We start from the raw sequence: 18452 nt of genomic DNA on the forward strand, positions 1-18452 counted from the left end.
CAAACATCTTGGGGTGGGACAGAGCTCTCTGGAAGGGGCTGCAGAGGGAAGCACAGAGTATCAGTGAAATGAGCTGGGATGCATGAGAACATTTGCAGGGACATTTGTGGAGCAGCGAGGTAGGGCGCAGGCGCTGGGGCATAGGGAGCCCGGCAGTGTGGTGCATGGAGGGGGGTGGGATGTGCAGGGAGTGGTGGCACGGTGATGGGGACAATGCACAGGAAATTAGAGCGAGCAGCAGCCAGACACGCTGCGGGGGGAAGGGAGATGCTGCGCTCCACTGAGGGCTGCACAAAGGCGGGGGGAGGCTCTTCTGCTGAGCTGGGGACAGCATGAGTACCAGGCACCTCTTTGCACATCTAGGGCCTCCCTTTCCCATCCCCAGGACTAATATATCTCAGCTTTTCCTGGCCCTTGCTCCAGGGGCCCCATCCATGCTAATCCAGCTCCCAGGGAATGGGGACCCTCTTAAAGCTAGCAGCCCTAATGCTTGGTGACCCTCTGCCTGGTGGCTCATCTGCCACCCCAGGCTCTCCCTGGGGAGAAGGCAGCAGGAAGGTGGGGAGCAGTCTGCCCTTTGCTTGCATTGCAATGGGCAGAGGGGTGGCACAGGACTGTTAACCGGCACTGCCAAGCAGAATAAGCCTGTGTAGTGGCAGTGCAGATGACCCCCATGGCTGTTGCAGGGACAGTAGTGCTCTGGGAGCAGGATGGGAATCCACCCAGGATCAGTGATAGGAATCCATCCAGGATCAGCTGAATTCATAGAGCACTCATCCAACAAATGTCCTCTCCAGCAAATTCCAGATGGTGCAATAGAAACAGGGTGCAGGTGAGCACAGGAATGCTGACTGAAGGCACTAAACTCCAGGATACTTCACTGGAGCCATCATTCCCCTTTCTAGAGCACTATGAGGGCCAGACACCTGCACACAGCCTGGTGGGTGCACAGCACACACACACACACACTGCCAGCACACTCACAAGCACCTATATGCACACACACAACACTCTGTGTGCAGCCACCCCATCTGCTTGCGTGAGCACTCAGGGTGCCACACAAACGTGCCTGCAGACAATGCACACACACCCCCCTACACTCACACGTGCATGCAGTGATGTGCATACATCCCATCATATACCCCTGCTGCTTTTTAACACAAGGAGAGGGCACATGCTGCCACCACAGTGCTCTGTGGGATCCCTCAGCTGCCAAGCAGATCCTGGCTCTTGCCTGGCACTGCTTTTTCTCTCTGGAGGAGCTGTGCTGGGACATCCCTGCTCCGAGGGTCTAATTTCCACTGTAAATGTATTCATGGATAATTTATCCCCAGTTGTTCCTGTGCTAATGTTGTCTTTTAGCTGAAATAGCTCTCCTCCTCCCTGGCGTTTACCCTGCTGATGTATTTATAGTGAGCACTCCGTTTCCCCACAGCCTGCGCTGTGCTGGGCATGAATCGCTGTCCTCCCTTCACGGGTCTCCCGGGCCCTGCCTCCTTGGCAGCCCCATGATACCTCTGATCCTCTTCCAAGCTGATTCCAGTACAGACAGGTCCCATGCCTGACATGAAAGCAAGTGCCCAGTTCTGCCAGAAATGTCTTCCTGGTTCCTCCTAGGATTGCTTTTGCCTCTCCCATGACTGCATGCCCACTGTGTGGTGGCTCACAGTGATGGACTCCCGTGCTCAGATGGCTGCTTGCTTGATCCCTCTTCACCCTGCTGTCCCTTCTCTGTCATTGTCCCGCAGTGTCTGATCTCCCGTCTTGCCCACAGACCTCCTCTCTCTCTGGTCCAGCACCCCAGACCATCACACTGCTTCCGTGTCCCCCGGACACCTCTCAGCCTGGGGGTCTCTGTGCCACGGCTGGCAGCGACCTGGCGACTGTCACTCATCCCAGCGGCTCCCTGGGAGCTTTTGCCTCCCAGCACCCTTCCCCAGTCCCCTCCTCCAGCCAGCACTCTCAGGTGCCTGCTGGGCATGGCAAACCCTGGCAAGGCATTACAGAACCATCACAGAAGTCAGGTTAACCCCCAAGTTTGGTTAATCTAGTTTTCCAGTCTCTTCCTCACAGGTTTCCTCTGTCCTTGGCAGCAGCCGGGTGTGAATGCTGGACCCAAGCCACTGCTCACCCAGGGGGCCTCTAGGGGTGCCCAGCCCCTGCCCTGGGACCCCCAGTCCTGCAGCTCTCTCACAGCCTAGCCCCTCTCTTTACACAGGCTCCCTGGACCTCGCATGGTCCCCAGCCTCTCCTGTCACCGTGCACAGTGCCCTCAGGTCCCCGATTGGACTCTTCCTGTCGCCGGGACATCATTAGAAATGTTAATTATTTATTATCACTAAAAGCCCTTTTTGCTGCATTGCTGTTCTCTGCCTATCCCTCTGCCCCGTGCTGCCTGTAATCGGATCCGCCTGTGCTTGCCTCCTGCCTCGCAGTCCCTGTCCCTGCTTTCCCTCCTACCTGCTGGGACACAGGGTGGGGGAGTGAGAGCCTTCCACCACCCCTTGCAGGACGTGGCCCTATGGGACGAGCTGGACTTGTTCCCCTGGAATCCCAGAGCCATGTCTGGCATGGAGATGCACCAGTAGCAGTGCCCAACCCAGGGATTGCCCCGTCCCATGCCAGGAGAGGGGACAGGAAGACAGAGGAAGGAGCTGGCTGGTGCTGTGATGGAGCCAGGAACCATTAGCTCTTCTCAACCAAGGACAATGATGCCCCTCCCCAGAAGCATTGGGATGGGACTCCCTGGTCAAGGGATATCCCCAGGGTGGAGGCATCAGACTGTGTTGCAGCCCTCCCAGGCAGCATCCCTGTCTGGGAAAGAGCAAACAGACTGAGGGGGAACCTGGGGTGCTGCTTGCAGCCAGCTGGGGCTGGCAAGATGCACTTGGAGCAGCCAGCTGCTTCAGAGAAGCCATGCAGATGCAAGGAGACAGGGGAATGCCCAGCCTGCACAGTTCAGTCTCCTCTGCCAGGATTCCTGAAAGATTTATCAGCTCCAAGTGGATCCCATTGATGAATCAATTAAAGCTTATCAAAAGCAGTGGAGTTCCTCCCCATGGGGCAGGGCTGGCAGTGGATGCAGCAGCTCTGCCACAGCCAGCGCTGGGTGAGATCGGGAGCTGCTTCAGGTTGCAACATCCCTGAATGCCGCTGGGCAGAAATCACCTTCTGGCAGTATCTGTGCCTACTATAGCCAGCCACAGCGGCCTGGTACCCTCTAGGGACTGTGGCAGAATGGGCCATGACAGAGCAGGCTGTGACAGCACCGATGGGAGCCAGCTCGAGTTGGTGTACAACCTGGATCCCTCACAGCTTCTCCTTCATATTCCTCCCACCTCCAAAAGGAGCCAGGCTGTCCAGGTGAGCAAGCTCCCCAGCCCTGGTGCTGTCACCCCCTACTGCTGCCCAGTCCTGCTCAGAGTGCTGGAAAGCAAGGCAGTAGCGGGAAGGAGACTACAGTGCTAGCTGTGGGAGAGATGCTGGGGGATGGCTCCCACGGGAGTGCAGGGATGAGCACCCAGGCTGCTCCCGGAGCAGTATTGATTCCTGCAGCACAAGCACTGCCTTCTGTGCCAATTCATTGTCGATGTGCAGGAGAACAAGGAGCAAGAGAACCTGGCTCCCCCCCGCCACAGCCAGCCCACACTCCTAGTACCACTTCCCTGCCCGCCAGCCGCCGGCAGCACCAGTGTCTGCCCGCACCACCGCCTGCTTCCCTGCATTATACAGCACTGTCACGAGCTGCTGAGTCCCCAGGTGTTTTGTGCAATAATGCAAAGCAGATCTAATCCACCCCAGCCTCAAGCTCTCTGCAGTCCCCTATCCACGGTTGAAAGTGTTCCCTGGCCAGGCATGGGAGAGAGTCCCAGGACTGTGGGTGCTCTGGATGCTCCAGCACAATGGAGCTGACAGGCAATTCCCCTGCTGTTCCTGCATACCCCTTGCTGTTCCCTAGAGCTTTTCTCTGCCAAAAGCACTCTGTAAGCATTTGCTCTGCAGCAATAAATCAGAAGGATACTTACACGAGCACGGGCCAGACCTGTGCTCCCTGGGACCAGGGTGCAGAAAGGTGCTTGAGGCAATGCTCAGCTCCAGAATGCGGTTCATTTATTTTCTGTCTGCCCACAGCTTGGTGGGGTTCCAGGTGGCAGTTCTCTGAACTCCTTGGGTTGTCTTGGTCCTTTAGGAGTAGAGCAGAACAACCAGAGACCCCTCTGCACCCTTGTGTGGACCCAGAGGGTCCCCAGGACTGGCTGGGACTTGCTGGATGCAACAGCCTTGGTTGTGGACAAGGTGGTTCCCTGTCCCTGGACCATATTCCTCCTGTTCAAACCCCAGCAAGGAGCCAGGGGGAGCAGCCAAAATCCCTGCTCCCTCTGACACTCCCATGAGTATGTTGAGCCAGCAAGTTCTCAGCTCCCTGAGAGCCCCAGGAGTCACAGGAGTTGACAGGCTCTCTGGTGACTGGGAAGAGGCTCCAGGGCTCACAGAGAAAAGGCCAGCCAGGGACAGCTGAGGTTGCCTCATGCCGTCCTTCCCATCCCAAGGGCTGGGGCTCAAGCCAGTCGGTGCTGTGCAAGCAGGAGCTGGATGCACAGCTCACTTGAGATCAGTCCCAGATCTGGGGCTGCCGACAGCTCCTTTCTCTCCCGCACTGCTCCTTTCAGCCTGTGCCTCCCCACGGCCCCAGCTGATGCAGCTGCAGATAAACAGACACGGAGAGCCAGGCAGCAACTCCCGGCTTGCTCTGCTGTCCCCTGGGAGGCACAGACATGGCAGCTTTAGATCAAGACTCTTCAGAAGCAAGAACAATCCCAGCTATCAGCAGAGAGCGGCTGGCTGGTTCCTGGCATTCACTCCCACTGGGTGCACGTCACGGGCAGAGGGATTTTGGACTGAGGTACTGGGACCACTGATGCAGAGCCACGGGATACTGCTCTTCCCACCAGCACTGGGCTGAGTTCCTGGGGAATGGCCATGCTGGAGGCAGACCAGGCAGCAGCAGTTGACCCTCTGTCCCAAAACTGGGAGTAGTGGGAGCTAAGTGCCACCCTGCCCTATGCAGAACTGGAGTCAGCCTTTAGGGTGTGGGATCTCCGTGCCTAGGAAGACTCTCAGGACACCTCAGACCACTCTAGCCCAGGAGAAGCTGAGCCACGGTCAAGTCAAACCCTACAGTACTATTCTGGGGTAGCTCAGGGACCAGTTCAGGTGGGATGCCCTAACCCATCTGCCCTTTCCTGAGGAGCACAGGGGTGTTAGCAGTGCAATGGGTCTCTGTCCCCATGGGTGGCAGAAGCAGGAGCTCAGACACAGCGGCTGAGGCTGGAGAGGACATGAGATTATGTTTCTAGTGGATGAAAAGAAGGGGGTCCTTCTGCAGCCCACACCTTGCAGCGCTTGGACTGTTTTACTGCTGCCATGGAAACTGCTGTGGAACATCATTCTGTTGTACTGGCCAGGGTGACCAGGCCATGGCAGTTCCCAGCCTTCTTTGTGCTCTCACACCTGGATTTACAGAGTGGGAGAGGCTGGATGCTGCCTGCCAGTCACCATCCTTGGGTTACCCTAGGGCTGGGGTAGGATGGGGCATCCCAAGGAACAGGTAAGTGCTAGCAGGGGCTGTCTGGTGCCATTCCCAGACAAACCCAGCTCCCACGCGGCCAGGGGCTCCACGCTGCTTGGCCTCCCACAAACATAAATCATTTTCTAATTTATAACATGAATAATTGATTTTGCCTCCATAGCTGGCGATAAATCTCCTGTGCGCACATGCATAAGAAAATAATAATAATGAAAGCGATCAGGATCTGCTGCCATCGATTACCTGTGAGAGGGAACATGGTCCCCTGTGTGCCACATAAGGCTGGGATAGTGGCCATTCCCCAGGGGATGCTGCGTGGCCCTGCCTGAAGTGAGCTTTCCTTGTCCTGCACAGGGGCACCTGTCTGAGGTGGGTTGACTGGATCTATCCTAGCCTGAGTCCCTGTGGCTGTACTGGGACCCACACCGCACAGTCAGGAAGGTCCGAGTACTTCAGGGCATCCCAGACCTCAAGCATCAGCGGTCCCAGCCTTGTAACTGCACCTGAAGAGGGATAAGATGCTTGGCACGGCCCCATTCACGGGTGCCGCGTGTGACGCCTCAGTGGCACCTTGCCAGGACGGCCCGTGACCGGTCCCTGTCCCTCGGCAGCTTCACTGTCCAGGGACAGCTGCAGAAGCCTCTCTGGCTCCCAGCTGCCCGGTCCCGGCACGGGACATTCCTCTTCCCCGGGTCACCGCTTCGCCGGTACCCACACCGTGAAGCTGGCTGGGAAACAGCTGGCTGGGAATCGCATCGGAGAGCATGGGCTCAGCAGGAAGGAGGTCCTGGAGCGGGGAGTGCGCCGAGACCGCTGCCCATCAGCCAAACCAGGGCGGCCACACCAGCTTGCCCAAAGCCTCCGTAGCGCGGTGTCCGCACGCCGGCCCGCCCCGTCACACGAGCACCAGGGCCCCCGCCCGGTGTGCGACACGGCACGGTAACGGCACAGCCGCGGCGGCCTCAGGGGGCCACCCAAGGCCGGGAGGGGGGTCGCTCTCTCTGTCCACCACCGTCCCAAGCACGGAGCCTCCTGGGGAAGGCGGGCCCGCCGTGGCCGTGTGCCCGCCCTGGCCCATTGCCCGCCCGCGGTACCGAGCAGAGGCGGGTGCGCGGCTCACCCGTGCGCCCCGGGCCGCGGGGAGGAGCGGAGCGGCGGCCGGAGCGCGGGGCGGGGCGGAGCCGGGGCCGCACGGCCGGGCCCGCACTACAGGTCCCGGCGCTCCCCACGGCGGGGCGGGCCCGGCGCGGCGGAAGCGGCGGCGCGGCGCGGAGCGACGGGGGACCCGGCGCGGCCACTGGTAACGGCGGCGGCCTGGCGGGCAGCACGGCCCGGCACGGCCCGGCACGGCGGGGGGCGCTCGGTGCCGGGGCACAGCGGCCCGGGCTGCACACCCTGCCCGGTCCCGGCACTGGCCCGCTCTCCCTCACCCTGTTGTCTCAGCCCTGATCCTTGCTCCCTGCCCCAGCCCTGATCCTTATTCCCTGTCCCAGCCCTGTCTCCCATCCCTTCTCCCAGCCCTGCCTCCCTCGCCGTGTCCCAGCCCTGATCCCCACCTGCAGTCCCGCCTCCCCAGCCCGCTGGCAGGCGAGCCCCGGGATACCCCGGTGACATGACCGTAGAGTCACTGGGCGATGTGTCAGCCCGGGAGTTACACGACCCCTGGGTGCTCGGTGAGCCAGTCTGCCGTGCCTTGTCGAACAGGTGTCTGGTGCTCGCAGGTGCTGGACACATTTTCATGGCTGCCTGCAGGCCCCTGGCATCCTCGGCTATCCTTCAAACCCCCTGCGAGGTTCTGTGTGCTGCCGGCTGTGGGGCTGTCACAGCCCTAGAGTGGCCCATGGCACGATGCTGGTGACCAGATATACCTCTTGCACATTTTGGGGTGTTCGTCCCAGTCACTTGCTTTCTGGTGTAAGTGCACTGTTAGGCTCTGGGCCTTGCTTTTCAGGCTGCTCTTGCTCCCTGAGTAGCTACTCTGGGTTATTTTACCTTCATTATTCCAGGCTGGGTCTTGCTTTGTTTCCTGCTTATATTTCTTGGATCCTTTCAACAGTGTCTTCTCTGCATGCTGTTCACAACAGCTCGCTGCTCGGTATTTTCTGCCAGTTTAATGACAATTCATTAGACAAGCAAAAGTTTGAGAGATGATGTAAAACAAGACCCTAAGTTGGCTCTTGCTTGCTTCATCAAAAAGATTTGCCCAGCAGTTCTTCTCAAATACTCTTCTGGGCAAACCAGTGTCCCTCATTCATTGTATTGGTATGCAGGCTCCTTTAACTGCCAGTTTGTTCTGCACTAGGGGTAGGAACAGGGTTTATCCTGTTCTCAGCTCTGGTTTTGTTGTCCTTTCTTGCAGAGAAAATCAGTGCCTTGTTTGTTCTACCCATCACTAGGGCCCTGGTTTCTTCTCAGCAGTGTGTGTCAGCAGGTTAATAGGTTCCCCTCTGCACTGGCGAGCCTGGCCAGGTGACTGTGTCTGTGTGGACATGCTGTTTTTGCTTTTCCTACAGCTTTGCAAGTCCTCTGCCTCATTTGCATTTTTCTGTTTAAAAACAGTGATTTTTCCCTTTTGAGTCATCTTTATTTTTGAGCCATCATTAATTTTCTCTCCCTCCTTGTTTATTAATAGACCTTTTCACTTTTGTGCTGATTCTGCCTGGGTATATTTGTAAAGTCCTTTGTATTCCCCTTAGCATTCTGGCTGTTAACTCCTTCTGCTGGTTTACTGTTCCTCTCCCCTGCCCCCCTGCAGCTGTGAGGGGACACTATTGACTTACAAATCATCTTCCTGTCTGAAATGTTCCCCTTCTCTTGTTCCAGGTATCTCCTAAGAGCATCTATTCCAGGTGTCTCCTAAGAGTATTGCAAGTGAAAGGCACGATTGAAATCTCTCTCAGTGCCTTTGACGCTTTTGCCACCTCCTCACATAGCCAGTGTTTGCTGTGGCTGCTGGAGAGCTCTTTCTGCTGGCAGCAGGGGACAGGACGTCTCAAAGCCCGCGGGGCTGCAGGCAGGAGTTGGATGGAATGCAGCTCTTCGCTCCTTGAATGCTTTGCTTTGCCTTGCTCCCGTGGCTGTGTTCATGCCTTTGCTCTGTCTCACCAGGTATCCAGGTCCTTTCCTGGCCCCATTGCCTGCTGTTGAGCCAGGTGGCCTGGGCTGGAGCTCTGCTGAGAGCAGGAGAGGTGCAGGGTAGCCAAAACCTCGGTCAGTCCTTGCCCGGGCTGCTAGGGGCTGGTGTTATGCAGTTGCTAAGTGTGCCATGGCACGTGCCTGGCATGGGATGAGTCCTGCAAGTGGCAAGTTCCCCAGTGGAGCTGTTTAGAATCTCCTTGTACCAGCCTTTTTATTAATCTTGTTATTGTAGTTATTTTTTTCCCCTTCAAAGAGCCCAATCTGCTGCAGGCTGTAAAGAGTGACATTGTGGTGTGCAAGCTGCATGCCAAGGCTGCGTGAGGTCCCCCAAGGCTCCTGGCCCCCCAGTATTGCCACCCCTGTTCACTGTCAAGGCTTTAAGGTTATCTACTCTATCAGTGGGAATATGGATTGAGTGGAATTAGAAACCTCGAAGGCTAAAAATACAGCTCCCTGCCAGGAAATGCGGCAGCCTGCTGAGAGGGTGCTGTGTGGCACTGAGACTTCTCCAGGAGCTGGCACGTTCCACATGAGATCCATACCTGTTCCCAGGTTCCCTGAGCAGGACCGTGGCTGGCTTGCTCTTGTTTGTGGAGTCCTTCCCTGGACAGGACAGGAACAGAAATCAGGGAGAAAATGCTGCCCATGTGTGCTGCAGATGTTTGCTAGAGGAGAAACACAGGCTGGCACATGACCGGGCAGCTCACAAACACATACCAGGAGCACAAGCTCCCCATGAACAGCATGTTCCTGGGAACAGTGCTGCCTCCTGGCTAAGGATCCAGCATCCTCCTGGCCATGCTGGGCTATGTTGCCCTGGGTTGTTTGGCTTCATGTGCCAGACAGCTGGGCAGCACTCCCATCACCACTTTTACCATGGTAGCATGGCCTTTTTCTGCTTGGTGCCAGAGTGCTGAGTTGTTTTTCTAGGTAGGTCAATAAAACAGGACGGCATCTGGGGCAGCATAGGCCTTTTTGGGGATGCAGTGCCTGATGCAAAGCCCCTGTGTTTGTAGGGCAAGCTTGGGCCCAGACTCTGGAGGTGGCAGGGTTTCCCTACCTAGCATAGTGTGAATGAGACCCAAAGCCAGGCCCATTGCTCTGACTCCTGGAGCATGAAATCAGTCGGTGCTGACCGTGGCTGTGGCATCGATGAAGTGTGTAATAGGCTGGGGGCAGGAACTGTGCTGCCCTGTGGGGAAAAAACAAAGTGCTGCAGCATCCCTGCCAGCGTGGGTCATCGACCGCCTTGCCGTGCTTCTTCCCAGGCTGCAGGAAGCAGCTCTTCCCCATCAGTGGCAGGCAGAGGCAAAGCTGTGCAGGGAGAAGATGCTCCCAGCACCAGCCGTCTGGCTAATGCTGCACCATCTGCTTTGGAGGGTGAGGCAAGGTGAATGGCAAGCTTTCGAGGAGCCCATAAATCCTATGTGCAAAGGCTCTTGGAGGTGACATGGGATGTGCATGGAGCAATGCTACCTCTGTTTGTTCCCTGTGCTGGAAGTTGTCAGGAAGGAGAGCCTGGGGAGATCGCTGACCCCCACAAGACATTCAGTGATGAGCCATGGCCTGGGACTCTGGGCTTGGCTGGGAAGAGTCCTTTAGCAGAACATGCAGTTGGAAGCTATCTGTGGTTGGAAATGGTGGTGCTTGGGGGACTTCCAGTGCCCCCTCCCCTCTGGCACTCGGGCTGCCACTTGGTGAGAAAATGTATAATGCCTCAGTGTTGAAAAATGACTAATCCAGTCCTTGGAAGGTTTGTAGGATACATTCCTTTCTTGCGGTCGATAAAGATAAAGGGGATCGTTCTGCCAGCAAAATTAGTGTATCAAAGAGGGGGAAAAAATGACAAGAGCTACGGAGACAGAAAAATGATTGGGGCTGCCCTGGCATGGTGCTTAGCATCACCACGGCACCCATGCCCGCACCTCATGTTCCTGCCCGCCTTCGCAGTATGAGGTGCAGGCACAGGCGCTGTGGTCATGCTAGGGGTACTGCCCTCCTGGGCTTTTCCAGTGGTTTCCAGAGAGCCATGAGAGACTCATCCATCATGCCAAGACAATGGTCTGTCCATCCATCAGGAAGAGGGTGTGATGCTGTGTGGCATGGGCAGCCCCAGCCACTTTCCAGCCAGTGGTTGGCCTCCCCTCGCCTTCCTGGCACCACTGCTGGCTGTTGGTGAGGGGCCACGGAGAGCGTTCGCGCCTCAGTCAGGGGCTGTGTGGAGGGGAGGCTAATGTACCGGAGGTGCCTCGGAAATGAGAGCCTTGGATGGGTTCCTGGCCCTATTGATCTGCCGGCAGTTTATGCATCCTGACATTCATAATCTCGCTCGGCGCTGATGGTCCAGATTAATGGGCCCAGGGGCTGTCCATCCGTCACTTCACATTAATTACTGAAGAGGTGTTTTTCCAGTGATTTACCTGACAGCGGCCTGTGATGAATCCCCCTAAACGGAGTGGGCAGTGATTAATCATGGGGCCCCAGTCCAGCCCCACTCTGCCTTCCCCTCAACCACAGTGCAGCCCCCCACACCATCCGTCTCCATAAACCCTGTCTGATGCATATTTATAGGGTTAGGGGGGCCTGGCCGCTTGCGGCGTGCCTGCTTCTGCCAAAGATGATGAAAAATAAATCTCTGTTGGGATGGGGCAGCAGGTGAGCAGGGCTGCAGCATGCCATGGTCCTGCGCCAGGGCATCCCTGCAATGGGGGTTGCTTTCTGTTTTTCTGTGGCTGCCTCAGGCTTCTCTGTGGTTTTGATGCCTGAGCAGTGCATGGTCTCAGTGTTCTGTGTCAGCTGCAGACACTGGTCCCTTGGGCTTGAGGGTCCCAGATAGCAGCTGCTGGAGCGGGGCAGGTGCCTCAGTGATTCTGTCAGGGTTTCCCTGCTTTCCCCAAGCCAGATGCGCCCCACCAAAGGCTGTAGCACTGCGGGATGCTTCAGGCCCCAAACCCTGTCTGCAGATCTGTTGCTGTGGGGCAGTGGTGTGGCTGCACAATCCATCACTGTGTGCCAGCTGCTGAGTGAGCAAGGGTGGCTGCTGGGACCCCGACTCAGTGACCTGGGCAGGGCTGCCCGCTGTGCACTCGGCTGTGGGGCTGTTGGGCTGCAGGCAGGACAGTGACGCTGTTCTCTCCTTGGCAGGCAGTGGTGGCACCATGCAGCAGGAGGCAGAGGGCAGCCGAGTGCGCCGCAGGAAGCCCGACATGGCCCTCTACGTGCCCAAAGCACGGCGGGAGAGAGAGGCACAAGCGGCGGGCGACACACGGGTTGGGCACCGCCGGGAGCCTGAGAACCACCGCCTGCTGCAGGACTCGGGCTGGGCCAGTGGCGAGGGGCAGAGGCGAAACCCCCGTGCCGGAACACAGCCTGGCAGAGCGACAAGGAGGGAGAACAAGGTGGACACTGGCCCAAAGGAGCTGCGGACAGCCTCTGCCAGGCACAGCCATAGGACGAAAGGCAGCTGCCCTATTGCGCTGAAAAGCCTGGAGGCATCACCCAGCATGTGTGAGCCATGCCCAGATCCAGCTGTTGCTCAGCCCTGGGACAGGCAGGACAAAGCATCTCATGAAGAACCCAGAGAGCTCAGCCACGGCCACAGGATGATAAGGACTGAGCCTGACCCTCCATCCCCACAGAGTGCCCAGGCTCAGGCTGTGAAGGCTACCCCCGAGTCTGGGGATGACTCCACTAGCCCAACACCCACTGCTGGCCCCACAGTGGTTTGTCACACAGGCCTGAATGACATGTTGGAGCACTTGGAGGACAGCACCATAGATCCAGCTGGGGACCTCTCCCAAAGCCTGGGAGAGGCTGCCCTGCAGTCAGCAGGGGTGGGCAACCATGGCAGGGTGCCCCAGTTGGTGGGGGAGACAGTGGATCCAAAAGCCTGTGAGAAGGAGAGGGAGAAGGAGAGAGAGGAGGAGAGGGAGGAGGAGAGGTCTCTCCTGGCAGAGCAGAGCAAGGATTATGCCACTGGGGTACCAGAGGAAGAGGAGACGAGGGGGGGCAGAGCTGAGCTTCCTGGGGAGAGCACCTTGTGTGCATCAGGAGCCAGCTGCGAACCTGAGTCCTTGAAGGGTAGCATGGTCGATGTTCCAGTACTGCCAGCGGGGAGCACTCCACAGCAGGGCATGGACAGCCCACCCCAGCTCCTGCCTGTCATGGAGGAGAGCACTGCTGGTGCAGGGGATCCCGGTGGGGAGGGTGACCTGGTGCCTGCTGTAGAGGAAGCAGGCAGCAGTTGTGCCTGCACAGATAGCGGTGCTGGGGCTGAGAGCAGCCCGTGGGAGGGAGCACCTCTGGAAAGCTGTGAGCCCCCACCACCCCTAGAGCTGCTGTGTCAGGGCATGGAGGGGATCTCACCTGCATCCTGGGCCAAGGAGGATGTGAGCTCGCTGCAGAGGCACCAGGAGGCTGAGAAAGAAGAGAAAGGTCTCCACAGCAGCTCCCCTAAGGAAGGACAGACTAGTGCCAGTGCTGAAACCCTGAGACAGAGCAGCCCAGGTGCCGAGGAGAGCTGGGATATGCTGTTCAACGATGATGGGGACTGCCTGGACCCTCGCCTGCTGGAGGAGGTATTTCCTGCAAGCCAGTGTTTGTGGGGATTTGCAGGGGTGGTGACTGGTGCCTGCTGGAATGTGGGGGATGTCTGTGTTCTCTGGGGTGATGCATGGGGTGGGTGGGTTGCACCCAGGGCATGGTCAGTCTAGTTGGCTGTGTTGCCTGCTCTTAGGGCCAGCCTTCCCCCGTGGTGCCAAACTACCAGGGATCTCCATTTCCACCATCTGTCCCATCCCATCCAGCGTTGCTGGGGAAGGCTGGGATGATCATCCCTCTGTAGTACATGAAGTGTGCCCAGTAAAATCTGCTGAAGTGCTGTAAACTGCAACTTCACCCTCATGAAACCAGGGCTGGTGATAAAGAAATGGGCTGAGATGTATGGGATCCCATCGAAACAGCAACGGGATGTTTCCTCGAAACTATGGCTTCTTAATCAGTTGTGGCTCATTGCCATTCCCTCCTGCACACGTGCTGCTGAATTTACTACAGTTGGCTGCTTAGTACTAGGACCCACACCATTTTGCTGCCATTCATGAGGAAAGCTCAGCTTCTGCAGCAAGGCTGGATATCCCTTATTGCATTTTAAATCAGTGGCGTCAGACTGGTAATTTTCCAAATGACATTAATGTACCTGAAGAAACAATGTTAATATTGTTACATCTAGTGTCTGCCTACCCCTGGCTGTAAGTAGGGTGTGAAGGTGGGTGGTGCCTTAATAACAGCATCTGTGAAGGGATCAGATTAACTCAAGAGCACTCTTACTGAGGGTTACAGGTCCCACCTTATCTGCAAGGCCTTGCTTGTCCTGATGTGTCCATTTGGAGCCTGGCGTGGTGCTGAGATGGTGGGACACAGAGGGCTTCCATTTGGGGGGATGTGGAAGGGTGTTGGGTATTCCCATCCTTGCCTGGCTGTGCTCCCCTGAGCACAGACCGGAGGTTGTGGTGAGTGCTGGTGCAAGGAGGACAGCACTGCTGCTCTGAGGCAACTGCTGCAGGTGGCATTGGCTTTCTGTGGGCTGATGGCATGGGCATGGCTTTGTCCTCCTGAGAGGAAGGTCAGGGAAGGATCCCTGTTATGGTGCAGCTGTAGGATGCTGTGGGCAAGGCTGTGCTGTGCAGTACAGGTTCTCACTCCAAGGACTATCTGTATTGGCTCCTCCATGCACAAGCTCTGAGACAAGTTTGAGCTTTTCAGGGAGCTTCCCAAAATGGGTGAAAAAGAACCTGAAATAGGGATTTATCAGAAGTTGCCATCTTTGTCCCCTGCAGATTCCCACATGATGCCTCATTGCTTCCTGAGCGTCTAAGCTCCCAGCAGGTGGATGTAGTTGACTGGGGAGGGTGCAGGAAGATCGAGCTGTTGTTAATTAACAAAAAGAACAAGAAAATTAGTAACGTCTTCCTTGTAACCAAATCCTTATGCAATGCAGATACCTGGCAGAGAGCAAGATTTATGGCGTTCTGTGTGGAGGAGAGATTTCTGATAGTGGATGGCTCTTTAATCTAGCAGGAAAAAACACCATAGTGAGCACCATTGGCTGGAAGCTGAAATCAGACAAATTCAGAGTAGAAATGAGTTTGAGCACAGAGTAATTAAGCACTGTGACCGTTTCCTTGCAGGCTCTGTGGACTCTCCATCAGGCGGTGCAGCATGGCAGGGGCCACGGTGTGTGTGTGCCCAGGGCTGTGGTGTAAGTGAGGAGCCACAGACCCCTCTGACCTGCTCTGGTAGGAGTGTGTCTTTAGAGAGCAGCAAGATGTGATGGACAGGCTTCATTTTCCCTGTCGTCTGTCCATCCATCAGCAAACCCTCCCCAGGATGCCTGCCAGGGCTGGGGACTCCACCATGGCTCCCACTCGCTGCCCCGCCCTGCCCCACGGCTGGGGAGCTGCTGGCACTCTGTGTGCTGGGCTGGCAGTGCTGGGGGACTTGTTGAGCCTGCTATGTGGTGTGGCTCAGCCCTTCTGCCAGACGGCTCCTGTCCTTCCTGCACCGCCACACCTGGTGATTTGTGAAGGTCAAGGACTGCTCCAGCACTCTGTGCTCCTGCTCTCTAATCATCTTTCCAGTACCTGGCACTACCTGAGTGCTCTGCTCCCTCAAGCAGCACTGCAGGGCTTTATCCTCCCTGGGAATGGCTCCCTTGCTTCCCCTGAGCAGGGGCAGGGTGCCTGATGAGTGTGCTGCCCTACATGGGGATGATGGCAGGGCAGGAGGCTCTGCTGGCAGTGCTGGCTCGTCCCGTGAGCTCCATAACTCAGCTCTACCCTCCGCCGGCATCCAACCGCTATGGCAGCACCCCCTTACCTGCCATGAATCCATCTTCCCCATAAAATTGTTGGAATGAGCAGTTTTTATCGACTGAGCTGGCTGGGATTTATGGGCTCTAACCTTGCAGTTGTGGTGTGCTCTGCTGTGATCACTTAGGGGATTGGGGTGGGAACCCGCCTGAGTTATGTACCCATTTCTTGGCATCCTGCCAGCCTCCAAGGGGAGCAGGGGAGCCGTCACTGGCTTTGGAGTGCACCTGGCCTGGTGTCTCAGCTGAAGCAGGGCAGTGAATCCCCTTGGCCATTGGCACAGTGTGGTTTGGAAAGCAAGCATTCAGCAAGCGATGCAGGGTGGCAGAGTGTCGTGCAGGGTCACCAGCTGGCACTGGCAGTGCTGTGGAACAGAGAGAAATAGGGGCTGGCTGCGCCCCTGTGTTGTGGCTGCTGCCTGTGTTTTAAAATAAAGGTGGAAAAATGCACAGGGTAGAAAAGCTCTACAGCCATCATCTTTTAGGGCTGGAGAAAGTGCCCCGCTGTGAGGTAGTAAATGTGCACAACCCATTTTATCAAGAAGAAGATTGAGAAGGGACTTGATTAACATCAGTAAGTGCTGTGATGGGGAGGAGACCAGGGACTGAGGGTTCTTTAATCCAGCAGAGAGGCAGAACAAGAACTGCCAGCTGGAAAGTGAAGTCAGACAAATTCAAATGAGAAATAAAACATACATTTTTAGATGCACAGGTGATTAACCAGCAGAACTTGCTCCTCAGTGGAGCACTGTCCTTTTCATCTTGGCATCTGGGGTGCTGATAGGCTGCTCTGGTGCATGTGCTGCAGCCAGGGCGTGCTGAGCCTGGTGTTTCCATGGGGCAGAGAGACATCAATCTTTCCTCCTGGCATTACTATCCTGCTCCTTGTTCTTCCCTAAAAGTCCTTCAGGTCGTCTCATCACTGTGGAAGGAGGGGTGTGCTTGGAGATGCACATGCTGTTTTCACCCCTGCCATTCCTGCCATGTCCCTGACCTGGCCGCAGAGCGTGGCAAGTGAAGGGATGATGGTAATGGGAAAAGCAAGTGCATGGTGTGAGAACCCTGGTTGATAACTCCTAATTCTCAATGCCATGAATCCATCTGCAATGCTGGCGTGGGATGCTGGACAACTTTCTGGGGAGCACTTCCACGGATTGGGAACTGCTGTGGGGCAGGTGGGCATGGGTTGCTCAGTGCTGTGCCTCTCCTGCTGCTGCAGCTCTCAGGGGGTGAGAAGCACCAGGAGAGCCAGCAATCACCCCGCTTCAACTACTATGGGGCTGAACCTGCTGCACCAGACATCAGCGATGACGAGCTGCCCCACGTCATTGAGATCTACGATTTCCCCTCGGATTTCCGCACCGAGGATCTGATGCGCGTCTTCTGCAGCTATCAGTGAGTCTGCCAGCACTCTGTCCCTGCTGCTGGGGTTCCCTGCCTGGCCTCTGCTGCCCATTGGGTGCCAATGCCTCTCTGACCTTCCCTCTCTTTGGCAGGAAAAAAGGCTTTGATATTAAGTGGGTGGATGATACGCACGCCCTAGGCATCTTCTCCAGCCCTATAACAGGTACTGCTCCTGGTTCAGCTGGGGATGGGCAGAGAGGAGGCATCCCTCTCCTGCAGCCAGATCCTGGGCATGGGGCTGACCTTGCACGTGGATATGCTGCTCTCTTCCTGCAGCACGCGATGCCCTCAGCACCAAGCACCTGATGGTGAAGACGCGCCCACTCTCCCAGGGCACCCGCGCCTCTAAAGCCAAAGCCAGGGCATATGCTGGTGAGTGGTGCTGCCCTGTGCCAGCTTGTACCATCGTGCTTGTGCTGCAACATCATCCTGATAATTGTGGAGGGATGGGGCAGACAGCATGGCTCCACAGTTGTGCTGGCTGCCTTGTCCCTCCTAGAATGCCCCACTAATGTCCCCCATCTTCACAGAGTACCTGCAGCCAGCCAAGGAGCGCCCTGAAACATCAGCTGTCCTGGCCAGGCGGCTGGTGATCGGTGCCCTGGGGGTACGGAGCAACCAGACACCAGCCCAGCGAGATGCCGAGCGGAGGAAGCTGCAAGAAGCTCAAGGTGAGTTTTAGATGCCAGGAGGGGCTGCAGTGTAGGTGGGCTTTCCTCATGCATGCTCCTTCTCACAAGGTGCTGGGTGAGAGGGGGCTGCACCAGGGTGGACCCCAGCCACCTCCAAGGGAGATGAGATGGTAGGGATGTGGCATTGACCCTCTTGTTTCTGCAGAGAGGAAACGCCTGGAGAACAAGCAGCGGGAAGATGCCTGGGAGGGCCGGGACTGAGCCAGGAGGCTGCACTTTCAGTCCGTGTCCCTCTCTGCAGGCAGGCAGAGCACTGCGTCTCAGAGCTGGGACAGATTCTGCACTGTGTCCAAAAGCACTGGGCTGCTTCACCGAAAGGGCTGAGCAGCATATGGGCTGGTTGGTGCTGTGACGATGCTGTTGCTGTCAGACAGCACTGCCCACCCTGCCCAGGGCAGAATCCCCAAGGCTGCCAGCCACGGCAGCAACAGCAGGATGCAGAGCTCAGCAGAGAGCATGGGGGGCTGTGTGGGGCAGCCCTGGCCACCTGGCAGGGCCTTGTGAGTGAGAGTTTCTGTTCTTTATTTTGCTAATAAATGCCATTTATTTTATTAGCTTGCCTGGGTGGTGGCTCCCCGTTCCCTTCATACCGGGGGAGGGTGTGCGTGCTGGGGCAGCTGCGCATGGGCTGCACTGCTGTGGGGATGTCCACCCCTCCCAGGTGTTGGGTGTCCCCGGCGGCTGTGGGGGATGTGCAGGCAGGAGGGATTGGGCAGGAATGTGCTGGCAGGGACCCTGTTTACTTCCGCGGAGCAGCTGCAGCCCT

At 57.0% G+C, this 18452-nt stretch overlaps 1 protein-coding gene across 2 annotated transcripts; it reads left to right on the forward strand.

Moving 5' to 3' along the window:
* Nucleotides 1-6336: 6336 nt before the first annotated feature.
* Nucleotides 6337-18237, forward strand: R3HCC1L (R3H domain and coiled-coil containing 1 like). Of its 2 annotated transcripts, none has more exons than XM_033066592.2 (7): nucleotides 6337-6526; nucleotides 11870-13302; nucleotides 16810-16985; nucleotides 17087-17157; nucleotides 17271-17366; nucleotides 17525-17665; nucleotides 17832-18237. In XM_033066592.2, exons 1-7 carry the CDS (start codon nucleotides 6352-6354, stop codon nucleotides 17885-17887), a joined length of 2148 nt encoding a protein of 715 aa, XP_032922483.1. In that variant the 5' UTR covers nucleotides 6337-6351; the 3' UTR covers nucleotides 17888-18237. The 2 variants fall into 2 exon arrangements, with proteins under 2 accessions (XP_032922483.1, XP_032922485.1); XM_033066594.2 differs by lacking the exon at nucleotides 6337-6526 and adding an exon at nucleotides 6973-7501.
* The last annotated feature ends 215 nt before the right edge of the window (nucleotides 18238-18452 follow it).

Source organism: Catharus ustulatus, chromosome 8 (assembly GCF_009819885.2).
Source record: "Catharus ustulatus isolate bCatUst1 chromosome 8, bCatUst1.pri.v2, whole genome shotgun sequence".
Lineage (NCBI taxonomy): Eukaryota > Metazoa > Chordata > Aves > Passeriformes > Turdidae > Catharus > Catharus ustulatus.

Bases quoted from the DNA above. Each gene is read 5' to 3' on its own strand.
- R3HCC1L (XM_033066592.2), top strand. From the start codon at position 6,352: ATGGGCTCAGCAGGAAGGAGGTCCTGGAGCGGGGAGTGCGCCGAGACC. The intron at 13,303-16,809 runs GTATTTCCTGCA...CTGCTGCTGCAG, and splicing joins ACCCTCGCCTGCTGGAGGAG to CTCTCAGGGGGTGAGAAGCA. The intron at 17,666-17,831 runs GTGAGTTTTAGA...TTGTTTCTGCAG, and splicing joins GAAGCTGCAAGAAGCTCAAG to AGAGGAAACGCCTGGAGAAC.